General features: G+C 51.1%; 1 protein-coding gene across 1 annotated transcript; it reads left to right on the top strand.

Annotated features, from left to right (window-relative positions):
• Positions 1–1,877: 1,877 nt before the first annotated feature.
• c1qbp (complement component 1, q subcomponent binding protein) lies at positions 1,878–25,114 on the top strand. The gene is made up of 6 exons (XM_085964135.1): positions 1,878–2,173; positions 2,279–2,429; positions 5,693–5,780; positions 20,612–20,707; positions 22,618–22,740; positions 24,624–25,114. Exons 1-6 carry the CDS (start codon positions 1,936–1,938, stop codon positions 24,768–24,770), a joined length of 843 nt encoding a protein of 280 aa, XP_085820261.1. The 5' UTR covers positions 1,878–1,935; the 3' UTR covers positions 24,771–25,114.
• The last annotated feature ends 383 nt before the right edge of the window (positions 25,115–25,497 follow it).

Here is a 25,497-nt window from a genome sequence, read left to right as displayed (position 1 = left end):
CAGGTTCTGGGGAGAGCCCGGGGTCAGGGGGCAGCCTCTGGGGTGAGCCCGGGATCAGGGGGCAGCCTCTGGGGTGAGCCCGGGGTCAGGGGGCAGCCTCTGGGGTGAGCCCGGGATCAGGGGGCAGCCTCTGGGGTGAGCCCGGGGTCAGGGGGCAGCCTCTGGGGTGAGCCCGGGATCAGGGGGCAGCCTCTGGGGAGAGCCCGGGGTCAGGGGGCAGCCTCTGGGGAGAGCCCGGGGTCAGGGGCAGTCTCTGGGGAGAGCCCGGGGTCAGGGGGCAGCCTCTGGGGTGAGCCCGGGGTCAGGGTGCAGCCTCTGGGGTGAGCCAGGTCTCAGCATCTGGGGTGAGCCAGGGGTCAGGGTGCAGCCTCTGGGGTGAGCCAGGGGTCAGGGGTCAGCCTCTGGGGTGAGCCAGGGGTCTGGGTGCAGCCTCTGGGGAGAGCCAGGGGTCAGGGTGCAGCCTCTGGGGAGGGTCAGGGGGCAGCCTCTGGGGAAAGCCCGGAGTCAGCGTGCAGCCTCTGGGGAGAGCCCAGGGTCAGGGGGCAGCCACTGGGGAGAGCCAGGGGTCAGGGTGCAGCCTCTGGGGAGAGCCAGGGGTCAGCCTTGTGGGAGAGCCTGGGGTCAGGGGGCACCCTCTGGGAAGAGCCAGGGGTCAGGGTGCAGCCTCTGGGGAGAGCCAGGGGTCAGCCTTGTGGGAGAGCCTGTGGGTCAGGGGGCACCCTCTGGGGAGAGCCAGGGGTCAGGGGGCAGCATCTGGGGAGAGCCTGGGGTCAGGCTGCAGCCTCTGGGGTGAGCCAGGGGTCAGGGTGCAGCCTCTGGGGTGAGCCAGGGGTCAGCCCCTGGGGTGAGCCACGGGTCAGGGGTCAGCCTCTGGGGTGAGCCAGGGGTCAGGGTGCAGCCTCTGGGGAGAGCCAGGGGTCAGGGTGCAGCCTCTGGGGAGAGCCAGGGGTCAGGGTGCAGCCACTGGGGAAAGCCCGGGGTCAGGGGGCAGCCTCTGGGGAGAGCGCGGGGTCAGGGTGCAGCCTCTGGGGAGAGCCCGGAGTCAGGGGGCAGCCACTGGGGAGAGCCAGGGGTCAGGGTGCAGACTCTGGGGAGAGCCAGAGGTCAGGGGGCAGCCTCTGGCGTGAGCCCGGGGTCAGGGTGCAGCCTCTGGGGTGAGCCAGGGGTCAGGGGGCAGCCTCTGAGGAGAGCCCGGGGTCAGGGGGCAGCCACTGGGGAGAGCCAGGGGTCAGGGTGCAGCCTCTGGGGTGAGCCAGGGGTCAGGGTGCAGCCTCTGGTGTGAGCCAGGGGTCAGGGTGCAGCCTCTGGGGTGAACCAGGGAACAGCCTCTGGGGTGAGTCAGGGGTCAGCCTCTGAGGAGAGACCGGGGTCAGGGGGCAGCCTCTGGGAAGAGCCCGGGGGCAGCCTCTGGGGAGAGCCAGGGGTCAGGGGGCAGCCTCTGGGGAGAGTCAGGGGGCAGCCTCTGGGGTGAGCCCGGGGTCAGGGGGCAGCCTCTGGGGTGAGCCAGGGGTCAGGGGGCAGCCTCTGGGGAGAGTCAGGGGGCAGCCTCTGGGGTGAGCCCGGGGTCAGGGGGCAGCCTCTGGGGTGAGCCCGGGGTCAGGGGGCAGCCTCTGGGGAGAGCCAGGGGTCAGGGTGCAGCCTTTGGGGAGAGTCAGGGGTCATCACAAGTGCCCAAACCATGAAATCCAAATGATGAATAAACCTCCGGGAGATGAATCACTTCAAACCAGCATCAGTCACTGTCCGCACCGCCCTCCGGCCTGCGCCTCAGACCGGCCCCGGCCCGGATTGGTGCCCGAGCCCCGGATTGGTGGCTCAGTCGCCCACCTGATTGGTTGCCCAGGCGGCGGTGACCTCAGCGGCCGCTGGTTGGCGGTGGTGCGGCGTGTTCCGCTTCCGGGTCGCTCTCCATGCTCTGTGCAGAGGTCGGCCGTCATGCTGAAGGTTCTGCCCCGGCTTCTGTGCTCAGCCTCCCGGTTCGGCTCCCGGGCCGCCCCGCTCCCACTCCCACTCCCACTCCTGCGGCCGGCTGGCGGCAGCGGCAGCCCCGGGATCCGCGGCCTGGCCCGCTCCATGTGGCTGCTCTGCGGCTCCGGCCCGAGGCGCGGCTCGCTCGGCTCCAGCCGGCCCCTCAACGGCCTGTCGTGCGGCTGCGGGGCGCTTCACACCGAGGGTAAGCGGAGCGGCCCCCGGGGCTGTGCGGCCTGTGCTTGTGGAACATGCTGAGGGCGCAGTGTTGAGTTTTAACCAGCTTGTTCTTCATTCATTCATTCTGCAGGTGATAAAGCTTTTGCAGAATTCCTCACGGATGAAATCAAGGAGGAGAAAAAAATCCAGAAGAGTTCGACGCTGCCGAAGGTGTCGGGAGGCTGGGAGATTGGGCTGAACGGGACTGAAGCTAAACTTGTACGAAAAGTTGATGGTGAAAAGTGAGTGAAGTGCCTGGTTCCCCAGTGCTGCTATTCAGTGTTGGTTCTCCTGGGTCTGTTCCATTCCTCTCCTTCCCAAGCGCCTTGGGAAGGTGTGTGTTAAAAGGCGCTATATAAATACTGCACATACACAAGTGGTTTAGTAATCGCACTGAAAATATTGCCTGTATGAACTAGTGTAGATTTGAAGTCATAACGTCACAGAAGGCCGCCATTCGGCCCACCGAGTCCACGCTGGGTCTCTACAGAACAATCCAGTCAGTCCCATTCCCCTGCTCTATCCCCGTAGCCCTGCAAGATAATTTCCCTCAAATGCCTATCCAGTCTCCCCTTGAAAACATTGAGTGTCTTGGCTTCCACCACTTCCGTCGGCAGCGAGTTCCAGGTCTTCACCACTCGCTGCCTAAAAGAGTTTTTCCTCATATCCCCCCCTGTATCTCTTGCCCTTGTCCCCGAGTCCTTGTACCATCAACTAGTGGGAACAGCCTTTCACGGTCTAGCCTATCCAAACCTGTCAATCTTGTACACCTCTATCAAATCACCCCTAAACCTCCTTTGCTCTAATGAAAATAAATCCAGCTTCTCCAACCTGTCCTTGTAACTAAGATCCCCCATTCCCCGGAAGCGTTCTGGTAAATCTCCTCTGCACCCTCTCAAGGGCCTTCGCATCCTTCCTAAAGTGTGGTCTTTTATTGAGGCACTTCTGGATTGTGCTACATCGTCTACTGTTAATTCAGTCACTAAATTCAAATTATTTGATTCAAAAGGATAAGACAGTACTTGGATAGATAGAACCTGCATTTATCTAGAGCCTTAGGAAGCTCCAGTGTTTCACAACCAATGGAAATCTTTAGAAATATTGCAGTCCCTTTGTGCACAGTAAGGTCATCTGTTTGTGATGTTGATTAAGCAAAACATTTTGGATAGGACGAGGAGAACTACCCATCTCCTCTTCGAATAGTACCGTGGGATCTTTTACATCCACCTGAACATGTGGACAAGGTCTTGGTTTACCGTCCCATCCAAAAGGTGTGACAATGTAGCACTCCCTCAGTACTACTTTCGTATGGTAGTAGCAAAGCAAATCAAATGTCAGCTCTTCCAGTGTAACAGCGTGGATATCTTGTGGACTGCCTGCGAATTTCCTCTGAGGGCAGTGTTCAATGATGTGCTCCAGAGTCTGATTAGGAGCTCCACAGTCACATGATGGGGATGCTTTAGTCTTCCATCGATGGCGAAGGTGGCAGCATCTACCATGACCGGTTCTGAGGCGGCTGATGGTTGTCCACTGCTTGCGAGGAAGGTTTGATCCTTCAGGTTGTACTGTGGGGTCCTCTATAAGGAATCCATTCCGTATGTCACAGTTCTTCCAAGCATTTTGCCATCGGTCATCAAGGCTGAGGATAGATCGCTGAAGGGCTTCGGCAACAGTCCAAAATGGCCTAGATTTGAGACGGGTTGGTGGCATGTTGTTCAAGTCATAGAAACATAGAAGATAGGAGCAGGAGTAGGCCATTCGGCTCCTCGAGCCTGCTCTTGCCATTCAAGGCGATCATGGCTGATCATCCAAATCCAGTACCCTGTCCCTGCTTTCTCCCCATATCCCTTGATCCCTTTAGCCTTAAGAAATATATCCAACTCCTTCTTGAATATATTTAATGAATTCCACAGGTTCACCACTCTCTGGGTGAAGAAATTCCTCCTCATCTCTGTCCTAAATGGCTTACCCCTTATCCTTAGACTGTGACCCCTGGTTCTGGACTCCCCGACCATCGGGAACATCCTGCATCGAGTCTGTCCAGTCCTGTCAGAATTTTATAAGTTTCAATGAGATCCCCTCTCATTCTTCTAAACTCCAGCGAGTATAAGCCCAATCGACCCAACTCTCCTCGTACATCATTCCTGCCATCCCAGGTATCAGCCTGGTGAATCTTCGCTGCACTCCCTCCATGGCAAGAACATTCTTCCTCAGATAAGGTGACCAAAACTGCACACAATACTCAAGATGTGGTTTCCTTTGCTGTCTTTAGAGAGGAAACATAGGTCTGGGTTATATTCTCTGCACCACCTTGAATGAAACGTACCTCGACCTTTGGCATCAAAAAGCAGGAATTTATTCTCCAGTGAAGCCCACTGTACAATTGCTTCTCCATTATAGCCGGCGTCTGCAGAGCCCCACATTGTGTGGTGGTATTAAATCTGCAAGATGGATGTTGACTAGGAGGGAGCGGTGGGTCGGGCCACTGTGAGTGGTGGTTTGTAGACATCAGAGATTGTTCGCGCTCCCACGCGTATTGTTGTGGTGAAAACTCCGGCAGTCCTGGTACGCTCAAGTTCGGTGCAGCCTTCGATGCTTTGTTTGACGTAGCACGCCAGGCCATATTTGGGATGGTTAGTGCAAGCGATTAGGTCAAAACCTGGGATACGTCCTCTTGTCGAACTGGTGCTTCTTTGTGTGTTTCTTCAAGCACCAGGACATCGACCCTGTGTTTCTTCAGTAACCTTACGAGGTATTTGCATTTTGAATGAGAGATGCCTTTGATGTTAAGTTGGCATATTCGGACGGCTGGGCCTGCATGTAGTTTTCTTTGGTCTGGGAGAGGGCCGGTCGATTCGCTGGGTTTGCTATTGTCACCGGGAGGTTGATTTAACAACAAGTTCGATGTCTTGTGAGACGACATTAGTTGTGATCCAAGAGCTAGGATCACGTAACAGGATGGGCCGCGAGAAGGCCGTCACCCCCCCCCCCCCCCCCCCCCCCCCCCCCCCCAGCACTGCGCTGAGATGTCAGTCTAGATTGTACAAGTCCCTGGAGTGGGACTTGAATCCACGATCTTTGATTCAGAAACGAGAGTGCTGCCCACTGAGCCAACTACTTAATACAAATATGTACTTATTGCAAATTAAAAAGAAATCCCATTTTAAGTTTGGAAAAGTTCTTGAAAACTTTACAGAATAAATATATTTCAATGTCCAACTGAGATTACAATGCTGAACATTGCAAATATAAAGTTCTGATCAGTCTATGCAGTGCCAGCATTCTGATTGTATCCCATGCTGCTTCAGATCACAGCGTCGTCCTGATCTTGAATCATGCTGACATACTCCCCAGCCCTAGTTTTTAAATGTACTAATCACTGTGGGTAGTCTGTGATCAGAGTGTCACTTTCCTGTTCTGTGTAATTGAGTGCCACACCAGGTGAGGCCCTGGGCCGCTCGCTGTTTGTTCATGGTGATGACCATTCACATCTTCCTGTTTGTAGGGTCACGGTCTCCTTTAATATCAACAACAGTATTCCACCAACGATGGAGGAGGAGCCACAGGAAGGAAAGAAGGCTGCAGAGAATGAGGTGAGCTGGATTGTCCTCCAGTGCTATACGTCAGTCGCCTTGTAGTTGGGGGCATTGCAGCGGGAGCACTTGCTGCGTTTTGTTGCCCTCGAAGGCGGGCTGATGGTTAGTGGGGCTTTGTGTGGATCGGGAGCCAGTGCTGGAGTTCTGTCTGGACAGGATACACAGGATATTTAAAACGCTGTTTTTATAACCACTTTTCCTGTAAGACGAAGGTAGGAAATATTTTAACAGTGAAGGTGGTTGGTCTTTGTAACTGGCTGGGTGTGGAGTCTGAAGTTGAGCTGAAGGACCATGCTGAGGTGCTGTACATGAGCAGACTTTAAAGGGAATAGATTCAGGGAATGGGTGTGGAGTTTCTGGGAGGAGGGGGCAGGTGCGAATACGATGGAACTCCAACCTCCCTTTCCTCCAAATTCCTTGAACGTGTTGTCGCCTCCCAAATCTGTGCCCATCTATCCCGGAACTCCATGTTTGAATCCCTCCAATCAGGTTTCCGCCAGCTCTGCCTCCCCACCATCTCTCTCGACCCCTCCACTGTCTCTGATTTGTCAGACTGCTGGTCCGACATCCAATACTGGAAGGGCAGAAATTTCCTCCCAACTAAATATTGGGAAGGTTGAAGCCATTGTCTTCGGTTTCTGCCACAAACTCCGTTCCCGAGCCACCCTCCATCCCTCCCCCTGGCAACTGAGGCTGCACCAGACTGTTCGTAACCTTGGTGTCATATTTGACCCCGAAATGAGCTTTCGACCATATACCCGCTCCATCACTAAGGATGCCTATTTCTACCTCTAACATCACTCGACTCCGCCCTGCCTCAGCTCATTTGCTGCTTAGATCCTCATCCATGCCTTTATTATCTCTAGAATTGACTCTTCCAACGCACTCCTGGCCGGCCTCCCAGCTTCCACCCTGCATAAACTTCAGCTCATCCTGCTGCCTGTATCCTAGCTCACACCAAGTCCCATTCACTCATCACCCCTGTGCTCGCTGACCTACACTGGCTCCCAGTTAAGTGACACCTTGATTCTAAAATTCCCTCCTTGATTCTAAAATTCCCTCCTTATTTTCCAATCACTTCTTGGCCTCGCCCCTATCTGCGTTCCTCCAATTTTGGCCTCTTGCGCATCCACGATTTTAATCACTCCACCATCTTCAGCTACCAGGGCCCTAAATCTCTTCGTCTCACTTCCTCCCTCTCCTCCTTTTAAGATGCTCCATAAAACCAAGCTTTTGGTCACCTGTCCTAATATTATCTTATGTGACTTTGATAATCGCTCCTGTGAAGTGCCTTGGGATGTCTTACTACGTTAAAGGCGCTATATAAATGCAAGTCGTTGGAATCGATCGTGCCAGTCAGTACTGAACCATGGAAAGTTATGGCTCATCTGTGATTTTAGATGGTGGACAACACAGTACTGGTTGTGGAAAAGTAGAGCTGTGTATTATCGAGGTACATGTGAAAGATGACCCCCCCCCCGGTTAACTGGGCAGTATTTGGGTGAGGAACAAGAGGTACACTGGTGGAGAAGACATTGCAGGAAATGTGCTGATGGGGTAGGTATGAATGGAACCAGGTGAGGGCTGTAATGTGTGCAGCATTCTCTAGTCAGGGTGGGCTGTAATGTGTGCAGCGTTGTTCTCTAGTCAGGGTTGTGTGTGTGCATGCTCTCTGAACCTTTGATTCCTCATGCCTGTCCTTGGCTGCTCGGATGTAGGAAATCTGCACTTGTAACATTCTGCCAACTAGTCCACACATAGAAACCCGTAAAAGTTGCAACACAGAAACAGGCCACTCAGCCCAACCAGTCCGTGTCCGCGTTTACCCCTCACACGAGCAGATAGTCCTAATCACATTTGCCCAACCTGTTCCCATTCATCTCCTTTTCCTTCATCCGCAACTCCAATCTAATCTTGGATCGTAACATAGTTTCTGCATCAACCAGCATCAATTGCATTTTTTTTTCGTTATGGGGGTGTGGGCGTCACCAGCAAGGCCAGCATTTATTGCCCATCCCTAGTTGCCCTCGAGAAGGTGGTGGTGAACCGCTGCAGTCCGTGTGGTGAAGGTGCTCCCACAGTGCTGTTAGGGAGGGAGTGCCAGGATTTTGACCCAGCAATGATGAATGAACGGCAATATATTTCCAAGTCAGGATGGTGTGTGATTTGGAGGGGAACTTGGAGGTGATGGTGTTCCCATGCGCCTGCTGCCCTTGTCCTTCTAGGTGGTAGAGGTCGTGGGCTTGGGAAGTACTGCCGAAGAAGCTTTGGTGAGTTGCTGCAGTGCATCTTGTAGATGGTACACACTGCAGCCACGGTACGCCGGTGGTGGAGGGAGTGAATGTTTAAGGGGGTGGATGGGGTGCTTTGTCCTGGATGGTGTCGAGCTTGAGTGTTGTTGGAGCTGCACTCATCCAGGCAAGTGGAGAGTATTCCATCACACTCCTTACTTGTGCCTTGTAGATGGTGGAAAAGCTTTGGGGAGTCAGGAGGTGAGACACTTGCCGCAGAATACCCAGCCTCTGACCTGCTCTTGTTGCCACAGTATTTGTGGCTGGTCCAGTTAAGTTTCTGGTCTATGGTGACCCCCAGGATATTATGTTGGGGGATTTGGCAATGGTAATGCCGTTGAATGTCATGGGGTGGTGTTTAGACTCTCGCTTGTTGAAGATAGTTATGGCCTGGCACATGTATGGCACGAATGTTACCTGCCACTTACCAGCCCAATCCTGAATGTCATTCAGGTCTTGCTGCATGCGGGCATGGACTGCTTCATTATCTGAGGAGTTGTGAATGTAACTGAACACTGCAGTCATCAGTGAACATGTCCACTGCTGACCTTGTGATGGAGGGAAAGTCATTGATGAAGCAGCTGAAGATGGTTGGGCCTTGGACACTGCCCTGAGGAACTCCTGCAGCGATGTCCTGGGGCTGAGATGATTGACCTCCAACAACTATAACTATCTACCTTAGTACTAGGTATAACTCCAGCTAGTGGAGAGTTTTCCCCGTGATTCCCATTGACTTCAGTTTTACTAGGGCTTCTTCATGCCACACTGTCAAATGCTGCCTTGATGTCAAGGGCAATCACTCTCACCTCACCTCTGGAATTCAGCTCCTTTGTCCATGTTTGGACCAAGGCTGTAATGAGGTCTGGAGCCAAGTGGTCCTGACAGAACCCAAACTGGTCATCAGTGAGCAAGTGTCGCTTGATCGCACTGTCAGTGACACCTTCCATCACTTTGCTGATTGAGTGTAGGCTGATGGGGCGGTAATTGGCCGGATTGGATTTGTTTTTTTTTTGTGGACAGGACATACTTGGGCAATTTTCCTTTGTCGGTTAGCTGTACTGTAGCACAAGGTTTCAGCACTACTACTGTGGAGTAATTCGATTTGGCTGGATCTGTGATGGTGGGGACCCCAGGAAGAGGCCAAGGTGAATCATCCACTCGGCACTTCTGTCTGAAGATGATTGCAAACGCTTCAGCCTTGTCTTTTGCACTCATGCTGGGCTCCACCATCATTGAGGTTCATGGAGCCTCCTCCTCCCGTTAATTGTTTAATGGTCCACCACCATTCACGACTGGATGTGGCAGGACTGCAGTGCTTTGACCTGATCCATTGGTTGTGGGATCGCTTAGCCCAGTCTATAGCATGCTGCTTCTGCTTTTTAACATGCATGTAGTCCTGTGTTGCAGCTTCCCCACCTTGGCACCTCATTTTTAGGTACGCCTGGTGCTGGTCCTGGCATGCACTTCTACACTCCTTATTGAACCAGGGTTGGTCCCTTGGCTTGATGGTAATGGTAGAGTGAGGGATATGCTGGGCCATGAGGTTACAGATTGTGGTGGAATATAATTCTGCTGCTGCTGATGGCCCACAGCGCCTCATGGATGCCCAGTTTTGAGCTGCTCGATCTGTTCTGAATCTATCCCATTTAGCACGGTGGTATTGATATACCTATCAATTCGTCCAATAAAAAGCGACGAGTTAGGAACGTAACTAAAGGTTTTTATTGACTAAATAACAGAGCCCACCCTCGTGGGTGATCGGGTCCAACAAGGAGGAATACCAGCCAGTCGACTACCTTTATACCTGGGCAGGTAGGTGGAGCCATGGGCGGAGTCGGAGGTGGTCAGCCCAGGTATAACAGCGCGACCTCGTATAGTGATACAACAGTGAGAACAATGATAACAATACAACAGTGATAACTATAGTGTAACGATAGTGAACGATAAAAGTGGTTTACCACATTCACCCCTTGTTTAGATTTGAGTCCGGCGGGGTGAAGTGTACTACCAGTTCTGGTATGTCAGTCTGTCCGGAGGCCTCGTAAGCCTCTCCGATCGTCGCAGCGGCGGTGCTGCATTATCCGGTGTTAATGCTGGTGTCTGCGTGGTCGGCGAAGGCTCGTGGGGTTCCGGCATGCCGTCTACCTGGGCTGGAATTGGGGGGGTGGTGGGGGGGGGTAAAGGTGGTGTCTCCGGAGTGCCCGAGGGTGCGAGGTCTCGTAAGGAGACAGTGTCCTCCCGCCCGTCTGGGTAAGCCACGTAGGCGTACTGGGGGTTGGCGTGCAGGAGGTTCACCCTCTCGACCAGGGGGTCCGTTTTATGGGCCCTCACGTGCTTTCGCAGCAAGACGGGCCCCGGAGAGGTCAGCCAGGTTGGTAGAGTGGTTCCCGTAGTCGACTTCCTGGGGAAAACAAACATTCGTTCATGGGGGGTGGCGTTAACGGCAGTGCAAAGTAGTGACTGGATGGAGTGCAGCGCTGTCGGGAGGACTTCCTGCCAGCGGGAGGTTGGGAGGCCCTTAGACTTTAAGGCTAAGAGGACGGCCTTCCATACCGTCGCGTTCTCTCTTTCCACCTGGCCGTTCCCTCGGGGGTTGTAGCTGGTGGTCCTACTTGCTGCAATACCTCTCGCTAGTAGGAACTGACGGAGTTCCTCGCTCATGAAGGAGGAGCCCCGGTCACTATGTATATAGTTCGGGAACCCGAACAAGGCGAAGAGGTCGCTCAGGCACTTGATGACCGTGGTACTGGTCATGTCTGGGCAGGGGAAGGCAAAAGGGAAATGGGAGTACTCATCAACGATGTTGAGGAAGTACACATTGCGGTCAGATGACGGTAGAGGCCCCTTAAAGTCGATGCTCAGGCGCTCGAAGGGGCGGGTGGCCTTGATCAGGCTTGCTCTGTCCGGCCTATAGAAGTGCGGTTTGCACTCGGCGCAGGTCTGGCAGTTCCTGGTCATGGTCCTGACCTCCTCGATGGAGTAGGTCAGGTTGCGGGCCTTAATGAAATGGTAAAGTCTGGTGACCCCGGGGTGGCAGAGGTCGTTGTGGAGGGTCTGAAGTCTATCAATATGCGCGCTGGCGCATGTAATTCGTGAAAGAGCATCAGGGGGTTCGTTCAGCTTAGCTGGCCGGTACAAGATATCATAATCGTAGGTGGATAGCTCGATTCTCCACCTCAAGATCTTGTCATTCTTGATTTTGCCCCTCAGCTTGTTATTAAACATGAAAGCAACCGAACGTTGGTCGGTGAGGAGGGTAAATCGTTTGCCTGCCAGGTAATGCCTCCAGCGCCGTACCGCCTCCACAATTGCCTGGGCTTCCTTCTCGACCGACGAGTGTCGGATCTCGGGGCCCTGTAGGGTCCTTGAGAAGAAGGCCACCGGCCTCCCCTCCTGGTTAAGGGTAGCGGCTAGGGCGAAGTCGGATGCATCGCTCTCCACTTGGAAGGGGATGGACTCATCCACTGCGTGCATTGTGGCCTTGGCTATGTCTCCCTTGATGAGGGAGAAGGCCGCGCACGCTTCCTCCGTGAGAGGGAAGGATGTGGACTTCACGGCTTTGTCCGCATAATTGGGCACCCATTGGGCATAGTAGGCGAAGAGCCCCAGGGTTCTCTTAAGTGCCTTAGGGCAGTGGGGGAGGGGTAGCTCCATGAGGGGGCGCATTCTTTCGGGGTCGGGGCCGATGAGTCCGTTCTCTACTACACAGCCAAGGATGGCAAGGCGCGAGGTGTTAAACACACATTTCTCCTTATTGTAGGTGAGGTTCAGCCGTTGGGCCGTACGGAGGAATTTCTCCAGATTCACGTCATGGTCCTGCCGGTCGCGGCCGCAGATGGTGACGTTATCTAGATAGGGGAATGTGGCCTGCAGTCCGTTCTGGTCAACCATCCGGTCCATCTCCCTTTGGAAGACCGAGACCCCGTTGGTGACACCGAAGGGGACCCTAAGGAAGTGGTATAGGCGCCCATTCGCCTCGAAGGCGGTGTACTGGCGGTCCTCGGGGTGGATAGGGAGTTGGTGGTAGGCCGACTTAAGGTCGATGGTCGAGAATACGCGGTATTGTGCAATCTGATTGACCATGTCAGATATGCGGGGAAGGGGGTATGCGTCCAGCTGGGTGTATCTGTTTATGGTCTGGCTGTAGTCGATGACCAGGCGATTTTTATCGCCGGTCTTAACGACCACGACCTGGGCACGCCAGGGGCTGTTGCTCCCCTCGATAATGCCCTCTTTCAGGAGGCGCCGCACCTCAGAGCTAACGAAGGCTCTGTCCCCAGTGCTGTACCGCCTGCTCTTGGTAGCGACGGGTTTGCAGTCGGGGGTGAGGTTAGCGAACAGGGAAGGTGGCGGCACCTTGAGGGTGGATAGGCTGCAGGTGTTACACGGTGGGCGGTTTAACATTCGCTGGTTGTCGACTGTGAGTGGGGGGAGGGGTCCACCGTATGCTAGGGTTACACTTTGGAGGTGGGATTGGAAGTCCAGCCCTAGTAGGACGGCAGCGCAGAGCTGGGGGAGGACGAGGAGTTTAAAATTTTTATACTCCGTACCCTTAACCGACAAGGTCACAACACAGTAGCCGCTAATGTCCGTGGCGTGGGACCTCGATGCCATCGAGATTCGGTTGCGCGTTGGCAGGACAGGGAGGGAGTTGTGGCTCACCGTGTCTGGGTGGATGAAGCTCTCCGTGCTTCCGCTGTCGAACAGGCAGGTCGTGGCGTGGCCGTTTACTTTGATGTCCATCATCGACTTGGACAGGTGGTGTGGGCGGGCTTGATCCAGAGTGACGGAGGCTAGTGTGTAGGTAAGCGAGTCGTTGTCGTCTGCAGGCGAGGCGGTCGTCGGGTCCAGAGGCCCGGTGGCAGTCGGGCGTGGTGGGTAAAATGGCGTCTCCCACGAGGTAGGACAAAATGGCGGAGAAGATGGCTGCTCCCATAACTCACATGAGGCACTATTGGGGTCGGTTGCCTTGATCAAAGATGGCCGCCCCCATGACTCACGTGTGGGGATGCTGGCCTCAGTTGCCTTGAAAGAAGATGGCCGCCCCCACAGTTCGCATGAGGCACTGCTGGCCTCTGAAGATCCGCTCCTGCAGGCCTTAGAGAAGTGGCCTTTCTTCCTGCAGGTTGAGCAGGTAGAGTTCCTGGCTGGGCAGCGCGACCTCGGGTGCTTCTCCTGGCCGCAAAAGAAGCAGCCCGATCGCGGGTGCCCGATGTCGGAGCCGGTGGCGGTCCCGGTCGGGTCCGGGACGCCGACGCTGAGGTAGGTCCCGGGGGCAGCGCTGCGAAGGGTATTGCGGTAGGGGTCGGGCCCGAGTCCCAGGGTCGCGAGCAGTACCTGGAAAACGCCTCCTGGTCCTGATGGGCCACCTCTAGGGAGAGAGCGAGGGCTTCAGCTTTGTCCAGGTCGAGGTCTTTAGCTTCAAGCAGTCTTTGCTGTGAGTAGTCGGACCGTAGGCCTTTCACAAAGGCATCACGGATATTATCTTCCGTATTTTCAACAGCCGTCACCGCTTTAAAGTCACAGTTCCTGCCGCGTGCTCTTAGCGCCCGTAAAAATTCAGCTACAGACTCTCCTGGCTGTTGCGGGCGGGATCTTAGGAGGTGCCTGGTGTACATGTAATTTACCGGGCTCCGGTACTGCTGTTTCAGTAGGTTGATAGCGGCCTCATATGTAGTCGTGTCCTGGATGAGTGCGTATACTCTCGGGCTCGCTTGGGCGTTCAGAACTCTTAGTTTGGATCTCTGAGGGATGCCGGATTCTTCCAGGTAGGATTCGAAGCAGCCCAGCCAGTGTTTGAAGTCGAGGGCTGAGTTTGCTGCCTGTGGGTTTCGATCCAGGTACGGTGGTTTGAGGGCTTGCAGCCAAGCCGGCTGGTGTGGCTGGTGTAGCCCGGTGTCTGAAAGCTGCTGTGGCTGTGCTTCTGGGAGGGCTTCTGGCTGGCCAGTAGTAGACATCTTTAAAATTTAGTCAATAAAATTGATATACCTATCAATTCGTCCAATAAAAAGCGACGAGTTAGGAACGTAACTAAAGGTTTTTATTGAGTAAATAACAGAGCCCACCCTCATGGGTGATCGGGTCCAACAAGGAGGAATACCAGCCAGTCGACTACCTTTATACCTGGGCAGGTAGGTGGAGCCATGGGCGGAGTCGGAGGTGGTCAGCCCAGGTATAACAGCGCGACAAGAGGCGACCTCGTATAGTGATACAACAGTGAGAACAGTGATAACAATACAACAGTGATAACTATAGTGTAACGATAGTGAACGATAAAAGTGGTTTACCACAGGTAGTGCCACACAACACGATGGAGGGTGTCCTCAATGTGAAGACGAGACTTCGTCTCCGAGGACTTGCGGTGGTCACTGCTACCAATACTGTCACGGATAGATGCATCTGCGACGAGTAGATAGGTGAGGACGAGGTCAAGCAGGCCCAGACTGGCAGCTATGTCCTTCAGGACTCAGCCAGCTCGGTCAGTAGTGGTGCTACCGAGCCACTCTTGGTGATGAACATTGAAGTCCCCCACCCAGAATACATTCTGTGCCCTTGCTACCCTCAGTGCTTCTTCCAAGTGGTGTTCAACATGGAGGAGTACTGATTCATCAGCTGAGGGAGGGCGGTAGGTGGTAATCAGCAGGAGGTTTCCTTGCCCATGCTTGACCTGAAGCCATGAGACTTCATGGGGTCTGGAGTCAATGTTGAGGACTCCCAGGGCCACTCCTTCCTGTCTGTATACCACTGTGCCACCACCCCTGGTGGGTCTGTCCTGCTGGAGGGACAGGACATACCCAGGATGGTGATGGAGGACTCTGGGACATTGGCTGAAAGGTATGATTCTGAGAGTATGACTCAGGCTGTTGCTTGACTAGTCTGTGGGACAGCTCTCCCAATTTTGGCACAAGTCCCTAGAGGGGGAGAGAAAACAAGAAACTACAGACTAGTTAGCTTGACATCAGTCATCGAGAAAATGCTGGAATCCATTATTAAGAAAGTGGTAACAGGGCACTTAGAAAATCATAATATGATTGGATAGAGTTAACATGGTTTTATGTTTAGCAAATTTATCAGATTTTTGAGGATGTAACTAGCAGGGTAGATAAAGGGGAACCAGTGGATGTAGTATATTTGGATTTCCAAAGGGCATTCGATAAGGTGCCACATAACAAGTTGTTACGCTAGTTAATGGCACATGGGGTTGGGGGTAATATATTAACATGGCTAGAGGATTGGTTAATGGACAGAACAAAGGGAGTAGGGATAAACAAGTAATTTTCTAGTTGGTAGGCTGTAACTAGTTGGGTGCCGCAAGGTCAGTGCTTGGGCCTCGGCTATTCACAATCTGTATTAATGACTTCAATGAGGGGACCAAGTGCAATGTATCCAAGTTTGCTGTTGATACAAAGCTAGGTGGGACAGTAAACTGAGGAGAACACAATGGGCCTGCAAAGGGATTAAGTGAGTGTGCAATAAGGTGGCACATGGAGTAAATGTGAGGAAATGAGGTTAGTCACTTTTGTAGGAAGATTTGAAAAACAATATGTTTTAAACATTGAGAAACTATTAAATGTTGTTGTTCAGCAAGATTTGGGTGTCCTCGTACAAGAAGCACAGTTAGCATGCAGGTACAGCAAGCAATTAGGAAGGCAAATGGCCTTTATTGCAAACGGGCTGGAGTACAAGAGTTAGGAAGTCTTACTACAATTATACAGGGCTTTGGTGAGACCACACCTGGAGTCTGAGTATCTTCAAGGCTGAGATAGGTACAGACTACCCCCCCCGACCCTCCGGTACAGTGTCTCTCCTCTTTTCCCCCCCCCCCCCCCCCCACCCCCCTAAAAGCTCCAGCAGCGCCCTGTTTGACGACTTGGCAAAAGAAGGTGGTAAACCCTGCAGATTGGGCGGGTTCGTGCTCTGTTTCTTCGCAAACCTATAGATTGGGTTGGCCCTGTGTCTAACCTGTCCTGCTGTAATTTTCATACGGAAACCTTTCATTGAGTTCGGTGGGAGATGTAACGTTGAAGTGATGGATTCTCCCTGGGAGATGTCCCACTGGACTATAGTAGTGACAGCAGTCTTGGGAAGAGCAGGTCAGTGGGTCTGTCCCACGTTTAAACCTCATCACCTCACAAGCCCACTTTTTCTCTAATTCACTGATTCTTTCCTCTGACCTTTCTTCAGTTTTTTAAGTTTTTATTCACTTGATTCCCCCCACCCACACCCAACTGTTTGTGCTTCATTCCTTGAGTGTCATCTTTCCATCCTCATAACTTTCTCTTCATCTTCCCCTTTCATTTCTTTTTACCCCTCTCCACCTCTTTCAACATCCCTCTCCCCCCTCGCTCGCCCCCTCTTTTCTAAGGGGCGTGGTGGTAAATGGAAGAAACCTGCCAACAGTGCCCAGACCTTGCAGGGACAGAAGGAGCAGGTAGGGGAATGTTGTTAAGATGTATTGAGAACCAGCCAAAAGCCTGCAGCAAATTGACCACACATCGACAGATCTCAGTGGGTGAAACAAGATGCAGTAATGGAATGCAATGTTTGGTCTCGTTCCAGCTTGAACAATGCAGCCTGTGAAATCCAGTGCGTGGGAATGGGCTAGTTGTATCCTCTCTGCAGCATTGGATATGAACTTGAAGTTGTTGATTTGAACAACTGCTGTGATATTTCCCAGATCATTCTGACGGTTCATACTGAGTGACTCTTAACTTTATGGTACCAAAGCCTGGATAAATATTCTTGAAATAACTGTTAACAGAATATGCTTTGACATCATGAGCTGCAACTTGTTCTTTTTGGCATTTTTGACCCACGGTCTCCTAGTTCTGTTTGCATTTAATTAATCTGTGGAGAATAGGCATGTAGTATTTCCTGAGTCTCCCTTGGCTCAGGGGTTGTAATGAAGAGCTTGTCCAATTTAAGAAGCCGAGTAATTTTGAAAAACCAAGCTGAAATATCAAGGCCCATAAAGTTGAAAACTGTAAAAGATGAGATAAATCAGACAGTAGTGATTGAATGAGTCCATGCTTGTGTTTTAAAAGCCTAAAGGTTGTAGGAGGAACTAAGGGAGGTCTTGGCAAAGAGTGAGTTAGAGTAGGAGATTGCACAATGAATCTTGATTTCAACACAATTGAATTATGAGGCAGAAGAGTATATAGGACAGCCTATTTGGAGCTTTGAGGAATCAAAGGAGAAAGTTCAGAGGAGCATTGTTTGATATTAATGACCACGTAGAGAAGGACTGATGGTTCTGATGGAGCGAGGTTGGAGGCAGGAGGAGGAGGCTGCCTATGATGGGAGCTTTTTCTTGTATCGTGTCTAGGAATGTGAGGGGTGCTGGAAGACCCTCTTCAGATATGGGTGCTGTATTCAAGGCTTGGACATACTTGGGCTTTTTATGGTGGTTGTCGGGCTGTATTTGGGCCTTGTAGAGATTCGCGTTGAGTTGTGCGAAAGAGGAAACCACACTTGGGAGGCAACCTTAGCAATGGAGGAGGTGTGGATGTTCCATTCAGAGTCACAGGAAGTAGGCCAAGAATGTCAATGGATAAAGGACAATTGATGGAGCCATGAAAGCTAAGTGCCAGTACCTGGTTCCACTTGAGACGTGTGGAAATTGTATCTTGGAAGGATTGAAAGAAAAGAGATGTTCAGTGCCCATTGCAGAGAGCAAGATGTAGTGATTGAAGCATTGAACTGCATGGAGGCTGAATCTGGGAAGCAGTGGAGGAAGTTGATGAATGTAAAGTCGAGTCATCAGTAAAAGAATGGGCTGGCTAGAGAGGGTGGTTGGAAGAAAGAATATAGTTAGAGGACAAAGACCTGAGGTAATGGAACAGAAACATAGACCCAATCTCTCCTCATATGTCATTCCTGCCATCCCAGGTATCAGCCTGGTGAATCTTCGCTGCACTCTCTCCATGGCAAGAACATCCTTCCTTAGATAAGGCGACCAAAACTGCACACAATACTCAAGGTGTGGTCTCACCAAGGACCTGTACAACTGCAGCAAGACATCCTTGCTCCTGTACGCGAATCCTCTCGCTATGAAGGCCAACATACCATTTGCCGCCTTAACCGCCTGCTGCACCTGCATGCTTACCTTCAGCGACTGGTGCACAAGGACACCCAGGTCTTGTTGCACTTTCCCTTCTCCCAATCTATTGCTGTTCAGATAATCTGCCTTCCTGTTTTTGCCACCAAAGTGGATAACCTCACATTTATCCACAACCTGTCCAAATCATACTGGAGTTTCTCGGCATCCTCTTCACAACACACACGCCCACCCAGCTTTGTGTCGTCTGCAAACTTGGAGATATTACATCTAGTTCCCTCGTCTAGATCATTAATATATATTGTGAATAGCTGGGGTCCTAGCACCGATCCCTGCGGTACCCCACTAGTCACTGCCTGCCACTCGGAAAAGGACCCGTTTATTCCAACTCTTTGCTTCCTGTCTGCCAACCAGTTCTCTATCCAAGTCAGTACCTTACCCCCAATCTCATGTGCTTTAACTTTACACGCTAATATCTTATGCGGGACCTTATCGAAAGCCTTCTGAAAGTCCAAATACATCACATCCACTGGTTCTCCCTTATCTATTCTACCAGTTACATCCTCAAAAAATTCCAGTAGATTAGTCAAGCACGATTTATCTTTTGTAAATCCATGTTGGCTTTGTCCGATCCTGTCACTGTTTTCCAAGTGCTCTGCTATTACATCTTTTATAATTGACTCTAGCATTTTCCCCATTACCGAGGTCAGGCGTCCCGGCCTAGAATTCCCCGTTTTCTCTCTACCACCTTTTTTAAATAGTGGGGTTACATTAGCTACCCTCCAATCCATGGGAACTGTGCCAGAGTCTATAGAATTTTGGAAGATGACCAGTAGTGCATCTACTATTTCTAGAGCCACTTCCTTAAGTACCCTAGGATGTAGATTATCAGGCCCTGGGGATTTATCGGCCTTCAATCCCGTCAATTTCCCTACAAAAACTGATTTCATTCAGTTCCTCCCTCTCATTAGATCCTGTGTTCCCCGACATCTCTGGGAGGTTATTTGTTTGTGTCCTCCTTTTGTGAAGACAGAACCAAAGTATGTATTTAATTGGTCAGCAATTTCTTTGTTCCCCATTATAAATGCCCCTGATTCGGACCTACGCTTGACTTCACTAATCTTTTTCTCTTCACATATCTATAGAAGCTTTTACAGTCAGTTTTTATGTTCCCTGCAAGCTTGCTTACTCATACTCTATTTTCCCCCTCTTAATTAATCCCTTTGTCCTCCTTAACTGAATCCTAAACTGCTCCCAATCCTCAGGTTTGCTGCTTTTTATGGCCAATTTATATGTCCCGTACAGATTCCACATCAGAGCTAATATCCTTCCTTACTATTGTGTTAATCTCTTTAACCAGCAATGCTACCCCACCTCCTTTTCGCCTGTCCTTCCTGAATATTGAATACCCCTGGATGTTGAATTCCCAGCCTTGTTCACCCTGGAGCCATGTCTCCGTAATCCCAATTATATCATATCCGTTTACATCTATTTGCACAGCTAATTCATCCACCTTATTACGAATGCTCCACGCATTAAGATACAAAGCCTTCAGGCTTGTTTTTTTAACTTAGTCCTTTTAGACTTATTATTTACTGTGGCCCTGTTTGATTTACACACTTGATGTCTCTGCCTTCCACTTTTGCTTTTCTCCTTCCTGTCTTTTGCTTCTATCCTTGCTTCCCTTTCCTCTGTCTCCCTGCACAGGTTCCCAAACCCCTGCCATTTTAGTTTATACCCTCCCCAACAGCACTAGCAAACACTCCCCCTAGGACATCGGTCCCGGTCCTGCCCAGGTGCAAACCGTCCAGTTTGTACTGGTCCCACCTCCCCCAGAACTGGCTCCAATGTCCCAGGAATTCGAATCCCTCCCCCTTGCACCATTCCTCTAGCCACGTATTCATCTGAAATATCCTTCTATTTCTACTCTGACTAGCACGTGGCACTGGTAGCAATCCTGAGATTACTACCTTTGAGATCCTATTTTTTAATTTACCTCCTAACTCCCTATATTCAGCTTTTAGGACCTCATCCTGTTTTTTACCTATATCGTTGGTACCTATATGCACCACGACAGCTGGCTGTTGACCCTCCCCCTCCAGAATACCTGCAGCCGCTCCGAGATATCTTTGACCCTTGCACCAGGGAGGCAACATACCATCCTGGAGTCTAGTTTGCGGCCGCAGAAACGCCTATCTATTCCCCTTATAATAGAATCCCCTATCACTATAGCTCTCCTGCTCTTTTTCCTCCCGTCCTGTGCAACAGAACCACCCATGGTGTCAAGAAGTTGGCTGCTGCTGCCTTCCCCCGATAAGCCATCTCCCCCAATCATCTGTCAATTAGCACTCTTTTGGTCTGGTGGGAGGTTGTTGCTAACTTGCTTGGATGTGCCAGGCTTGCAGTAGAATAAAAAGTTGCATCTAAAATGTCATGGACCTGTTGTCTTGTATCTAATAAACAATTGAATTTCTTTGCAGCCTGAAATCATCTCAACCCCAAACTTTGTTGTGGAAGTGACCAAGCTGTCGAATAACCAGAGCCTGGTGTTTGACTGCCACTATCCCGAGGATGAGGTGGGTATTTGTACCGAATGTGATGACAAGCCGGTCATAGATTTTCCCTTTGTTCTACAGAAAATAGAGACCGAGTTACCATGTGATACTCCAAAAACTAGATTATGGGAGGGAGTTGGTTTTTGTCTACCAACGAACAGAGTTTTGTTCAGTGCCTTAGCTCGGGGTATTATGTAGTACTAAATGTGAAAATGCTTCTTAAAACACATGCTGCGCCATAGATCGGCTGTGCCTTCAGCCGCCTAGGCTCAATGTTTGTGGGTGGTGTCACCGTGGGGCGGTATGTAAGGGGAGGGCGGCCAAGGATATATCCTTGTGGAACTCCAGACGTGATGGTGTGTGAGAGATGAGCAAAGCCGTCACCAGAGCTGCATTGGCTATCTTAGGATGGGTAGGAATGGAATCCAGCGAGGACAGTGGAGGACAGGTGTGGGCGACTGACCTGATTCTAGAATGATCCCGCACAGGAGGAGGCCATTCGGCCCATCCTGCCTGTGCTGGCTCTTTGAACGAGCTCTCCGATTAGTTCCCCCCCCCCCCCCCCGCCGCTCTTCCCCATAGCCCTGGAAATGGTTCCCTTCTAGTATTTATCCAATTTGCTTTTGAAAGTTACTATTGAACCTGCTCCCTTTAAGGCAGCGCGTTCCAGATCACCACATGATCAACCCTGTCCAACACTGCAGCGGAGTGATGGTGTACTGTGGTCACAGGATGCTACTCATTTGGTTCGGGCAGTTTTGGTGCTAGAAGAGTGGAAGAGATGGGCATGGAATTGGGAGGTTACATCATGTTCAAGGAGCTCACAGAAGTGTAGGTTTTCTGAGGGTGGGATGGTGCCTGAAGAGGAACTATTTGCAATGCCACATAGCGTGGGATCAGGAAGAGGAGTTGTAGGAAGGGGATTGTCGGAGCAGGAGGTGGATGTCATGGACAAGATGATCTCAGAGTGCAGGAGTTCAGGGCAAGAGTGGGCAGAAGGTTGGGATGAGAGGAAGTAGTGGAGGCAGCTACATGGATGGTCTGTATCTTGTTGAAGAAATCTGTGCTTTCATCATACTTGGCGTTTGAGATGGAAGTATGGGGCAGGGAGGTTTAAGGAGATGGGGAATCTGTTTGAAGAATTCAGGGGAGATGACGGCCATATTTATTGCCCATTCCTAGTTGCGCTAAGGTGTTGGTGGACCTTCATGAGCCGCTGCAGTCCTTGTAATGCTGCTCCCACAATGGTGTTGGTTTGGGAGTTCCGGGATATCGACCCAGCAACATAAGGAACGGTAATCTCTGTCCGAGTCAGGATGGTGTGTGACTTTGAGAAGACCCTGCAGTTGATGCTGTTCCCACAATGTTGCTGCCACCTTGATATTAAACTTTGCCAACTTGTCATTTCAGTATAAACCCTTAACATCGCCACTCTAGGTACACTGTCTGAATATAAACCCTTAACATCGCCACTCGAGGTTCACTGTCTGAATATAAACCCTTAACATCGCCACTCTAGGTACACTGTCTGAATATAAACCCTTAACATCGCCACTCTAGGTTCACTGTCTGAATATAAACCCTTAACATCGCCACTCTAGGTACACTGTCTGAATATAAACCCTTAACATCGCCACTCTAGGTTCACTGTCTGAATATAAACCCTTAACATCGCCACTCTAGGTTCACTGTCTGAATATAAACCCTTAACATCGCCACTCTAGGTTCACTGTCTGAATATAAACCCTTAACATCGCCACTCTAGGTTCACTGTCTGAATATAAACCCTTAACATCGCCACTCTAGGTTCACTGTCTGAATATAAACCCTTAACATCGCCACTCTAGGTACACTGTTTGAAGCGCTCATTCCTGTGCTAATTATTAATGCATTATCCATTTTTATGTCTAAAATGACTGAATCGGCTACAGATTGGGCATGGCGATGAGGGTGAGAGTGACATCTTTGCCATCAGAGAGGTTAGCTTTCAGTCCACTGCAGAGGACGACTGGAAAGACACCAGCTATACGCTTAACACCGACTCCCTGGACTGGGTGAGTAGGGGAGAAAAACACCCTGTTGAATGTTTGTTAATATCAACCCATGTTATGAATTTGGTTGGAATTCTGGCCTGAGTTTAATACACCATGAAATGTTCTCTCTCACCTGGTTATTGTGTTTTCTGCTCCACTTCGAATTTCTAAGTATTTCCTTCCTCATTTTACCACCGATCTTCACCCTCTGAGGGGGTCTGGTTCCACAGGACCGCTCACTGGGGTATGGTTCCACAGGAGCTGCTCACTGGGGTATGGTTCCACAGGACCGCTCACTGGGGTATGGTTCCACAGGAGCTGCTCACTGGGGTATGGTTCCACAGGACCGCTCACTGGGGTATGGTTCCACAGGAGCTGCTCACTGGGGTATGGTTCCACAGGACCGCTCACTGGGGTATGGTTCCACAGGAGCCGCTCACTGGGGTATGGTTCCACAGGAGCCGCTCACTGGGGTATGGTTCCACAGGACCGCTCACTGGGGTATGGTTCCACAGGAGCTGCTCACTGGGGTATGGTTCCACAGGACCGCTCACTGGGGCATGGTTCCACAGGAGCTGCTCACTGGGGTATGGTTCCACAGGACCGCACACTGGGGCATGGTTCCACAGGAGCTGCTCACTGGGGTATGGTTCCACAGGACCGCTCACTGGGGTATGGTTCCACAGGACCGCTCACTGGGGTCTGGTTCCACAGGAGCTGCTCACTGGGGTATGGTTCCACAGGAGCTGCTCACTGGGGTATGGTTCCACAGGAGCTGCTCACTGGGGTATGGTTCCACAGGAGCCGATCACTGGGGTATGGTTCCACAGGAGCTGCTCACTGGGGTATGGTTCCACAGGACTGCTCACTGGGGTATGGTTCCACAGGAGCTGCTCACTGGGGTATGGTTCCACAGGACCGCTCACTGGGGTATGGTTCCACAGGACCGCTCACTGGGGTATGGTTCCACAGGACCGCTCACTGGGGTATGGTTCCACAGGAGCTGCTCACTGGGGTATGGTTCCACAGGACCGCTCACTGGGGTATGGCTCCACAGGAGCGCTCACTGGGGTATGGTTCCACAGGAGCGCTCACTTGGGTATGGTTCCACAGGACGGCTCACTGTGGTATGGTTCCACAGGACCGCTCACTGGGGTATGGTTCCACAGGAGCTGCTCACTGGGGTATGGTTCCACAGGACCGCTCACTGGGGTATGGTTCCACAGGAGCTGCTCACTGGGGTATGGTTCCACAGGAGCGCTCACTGGGGTATGGTTCCACAGGACCGCTCACTGGGGTATGGTTCCACAGGACCGCTCACTGGGGTATGGTTCCACAGGACCGCTCACTGGGGTATGGTTCCACAGGAGCTGCTCACTGGGGTATGGTTCCACAGGAGCTGCTAGCACTCTGGTGCTGGCTATTCATGTATAAGCCTTTGCAGTGAGAGTGTTGGCAGGTTATTTAACTACAAAGGCCATCTTCACTTGCCATCCCTCTGGATGTGCACAGTATACGATTCCACTACACATCAATCATGCTCTTAAGATTTTCAAGTTGGAGCCAGTGCAGGGGAAGGGAAGCATGCATTGACTTAATATTAAATGGTTTTGACCATTTCCTGTGTAGTGCTGATAGTTGCAGGAGTGGAGAGAAGCGGCTGTTGGTTTCAGTGATTAGCCCAAATCTTTAAATAGCAATGCCTCTGAGCCAGCTTGACACTTTACTCCCACTACTCATCCAATGGCCCGATTAGAATTGCTTCGGTTTAAATTTTTTGCACGGACAAAGCTCAGTTTCTGTCAAATGTAACGTTGCTACTTGGAATGGGTGGCTTTGTTCCGGCCCGATTGCCTACACTGAATCAGTCACACGGACCCTAACTCTGCTCTTGCCTCCCGCAGGCCCTCTATGACCACCTGATGGACTTTCTGAGTGACCGTGGGGTTGACAACACTTTTGCTGATGAACTGATTGAGCTGAGCACTGCCTTAGAACACCAGGAGTACATCAAGTTCCTCGAAAGTTTGAACGGTTTTATCAAGTGCTAATAATTGGAAAATACAATGATCAGTGTCTCCCAGCCTTTTAACAAAGATTGCTTCGGTAATGTTTGAGAGAAATGTCAATGTCCCCAGGCTTTAAATTATTTTACAATAGATTTTGTACAAGGGTATCCTCTGGTACTGAACTGCTGTGTGTAATTAGCACCTTTCTTTATTATGTACAAAGTGGTTTAGGATGCTGAAATCTCCAGGATGACGTCTCTGAATTAACTAACTATGGAAGTGTTACCCAAAGTGTGTGGACACATTGACCAGATTATTTTCTCTTCATAATGTCATTAATCTGTTCCCCAAAAAAAATGAAGTCTGGAATAAATACGTTGTCAGAAGTGTGTTCTCCCGATCTCTCGGGTTGGTGTTGAGTGGGGGGGAGATCTGGGGTTCTACTGTATGTGGGACTAGACACATTTCATAGGTTCAACACTTCACACAATTTGTAAAACAATATTAATACGATAGCAACAAGCTTTCAGGCCTTACGATTCCTAGAAATGACTACTCTGCAAAAAATAGCTAATTACTTTACAGGTGCTCATTGACAAGTTGGTGAGAAGGGACACCTGTTCTGCTGTGGCCTGTAGAGTCGTTAAACTCTTTTAAATGGGAATTTGATAGTTTGAAAAAGATTAAAGGATATTGGGAGCAAGTAGGAGAGTGGGATTACAGAAAGACAGACTTGCATTTATATAGCACCTTTCATGACCCCTGGACA

Source organism: Somniosus microcephalus, chromosome 22, assembly GCF_052327205.1.
Source record: "Somniosus microcephalus isolate GS21.2 chromosome 22, FLI_Smic_1.0, whole genome shotgun sequence".
NCBI lineage: Eukaryota > Metazoa > Chordata > Chondrichthyes > Squaliformes > Somniosidae > Somniosus > Somniosus microcephalus.
Note: the sequence above shows the minus strand (reverse complement) of the source record. Positions and strands in the feature narration are given on the sequence as shown.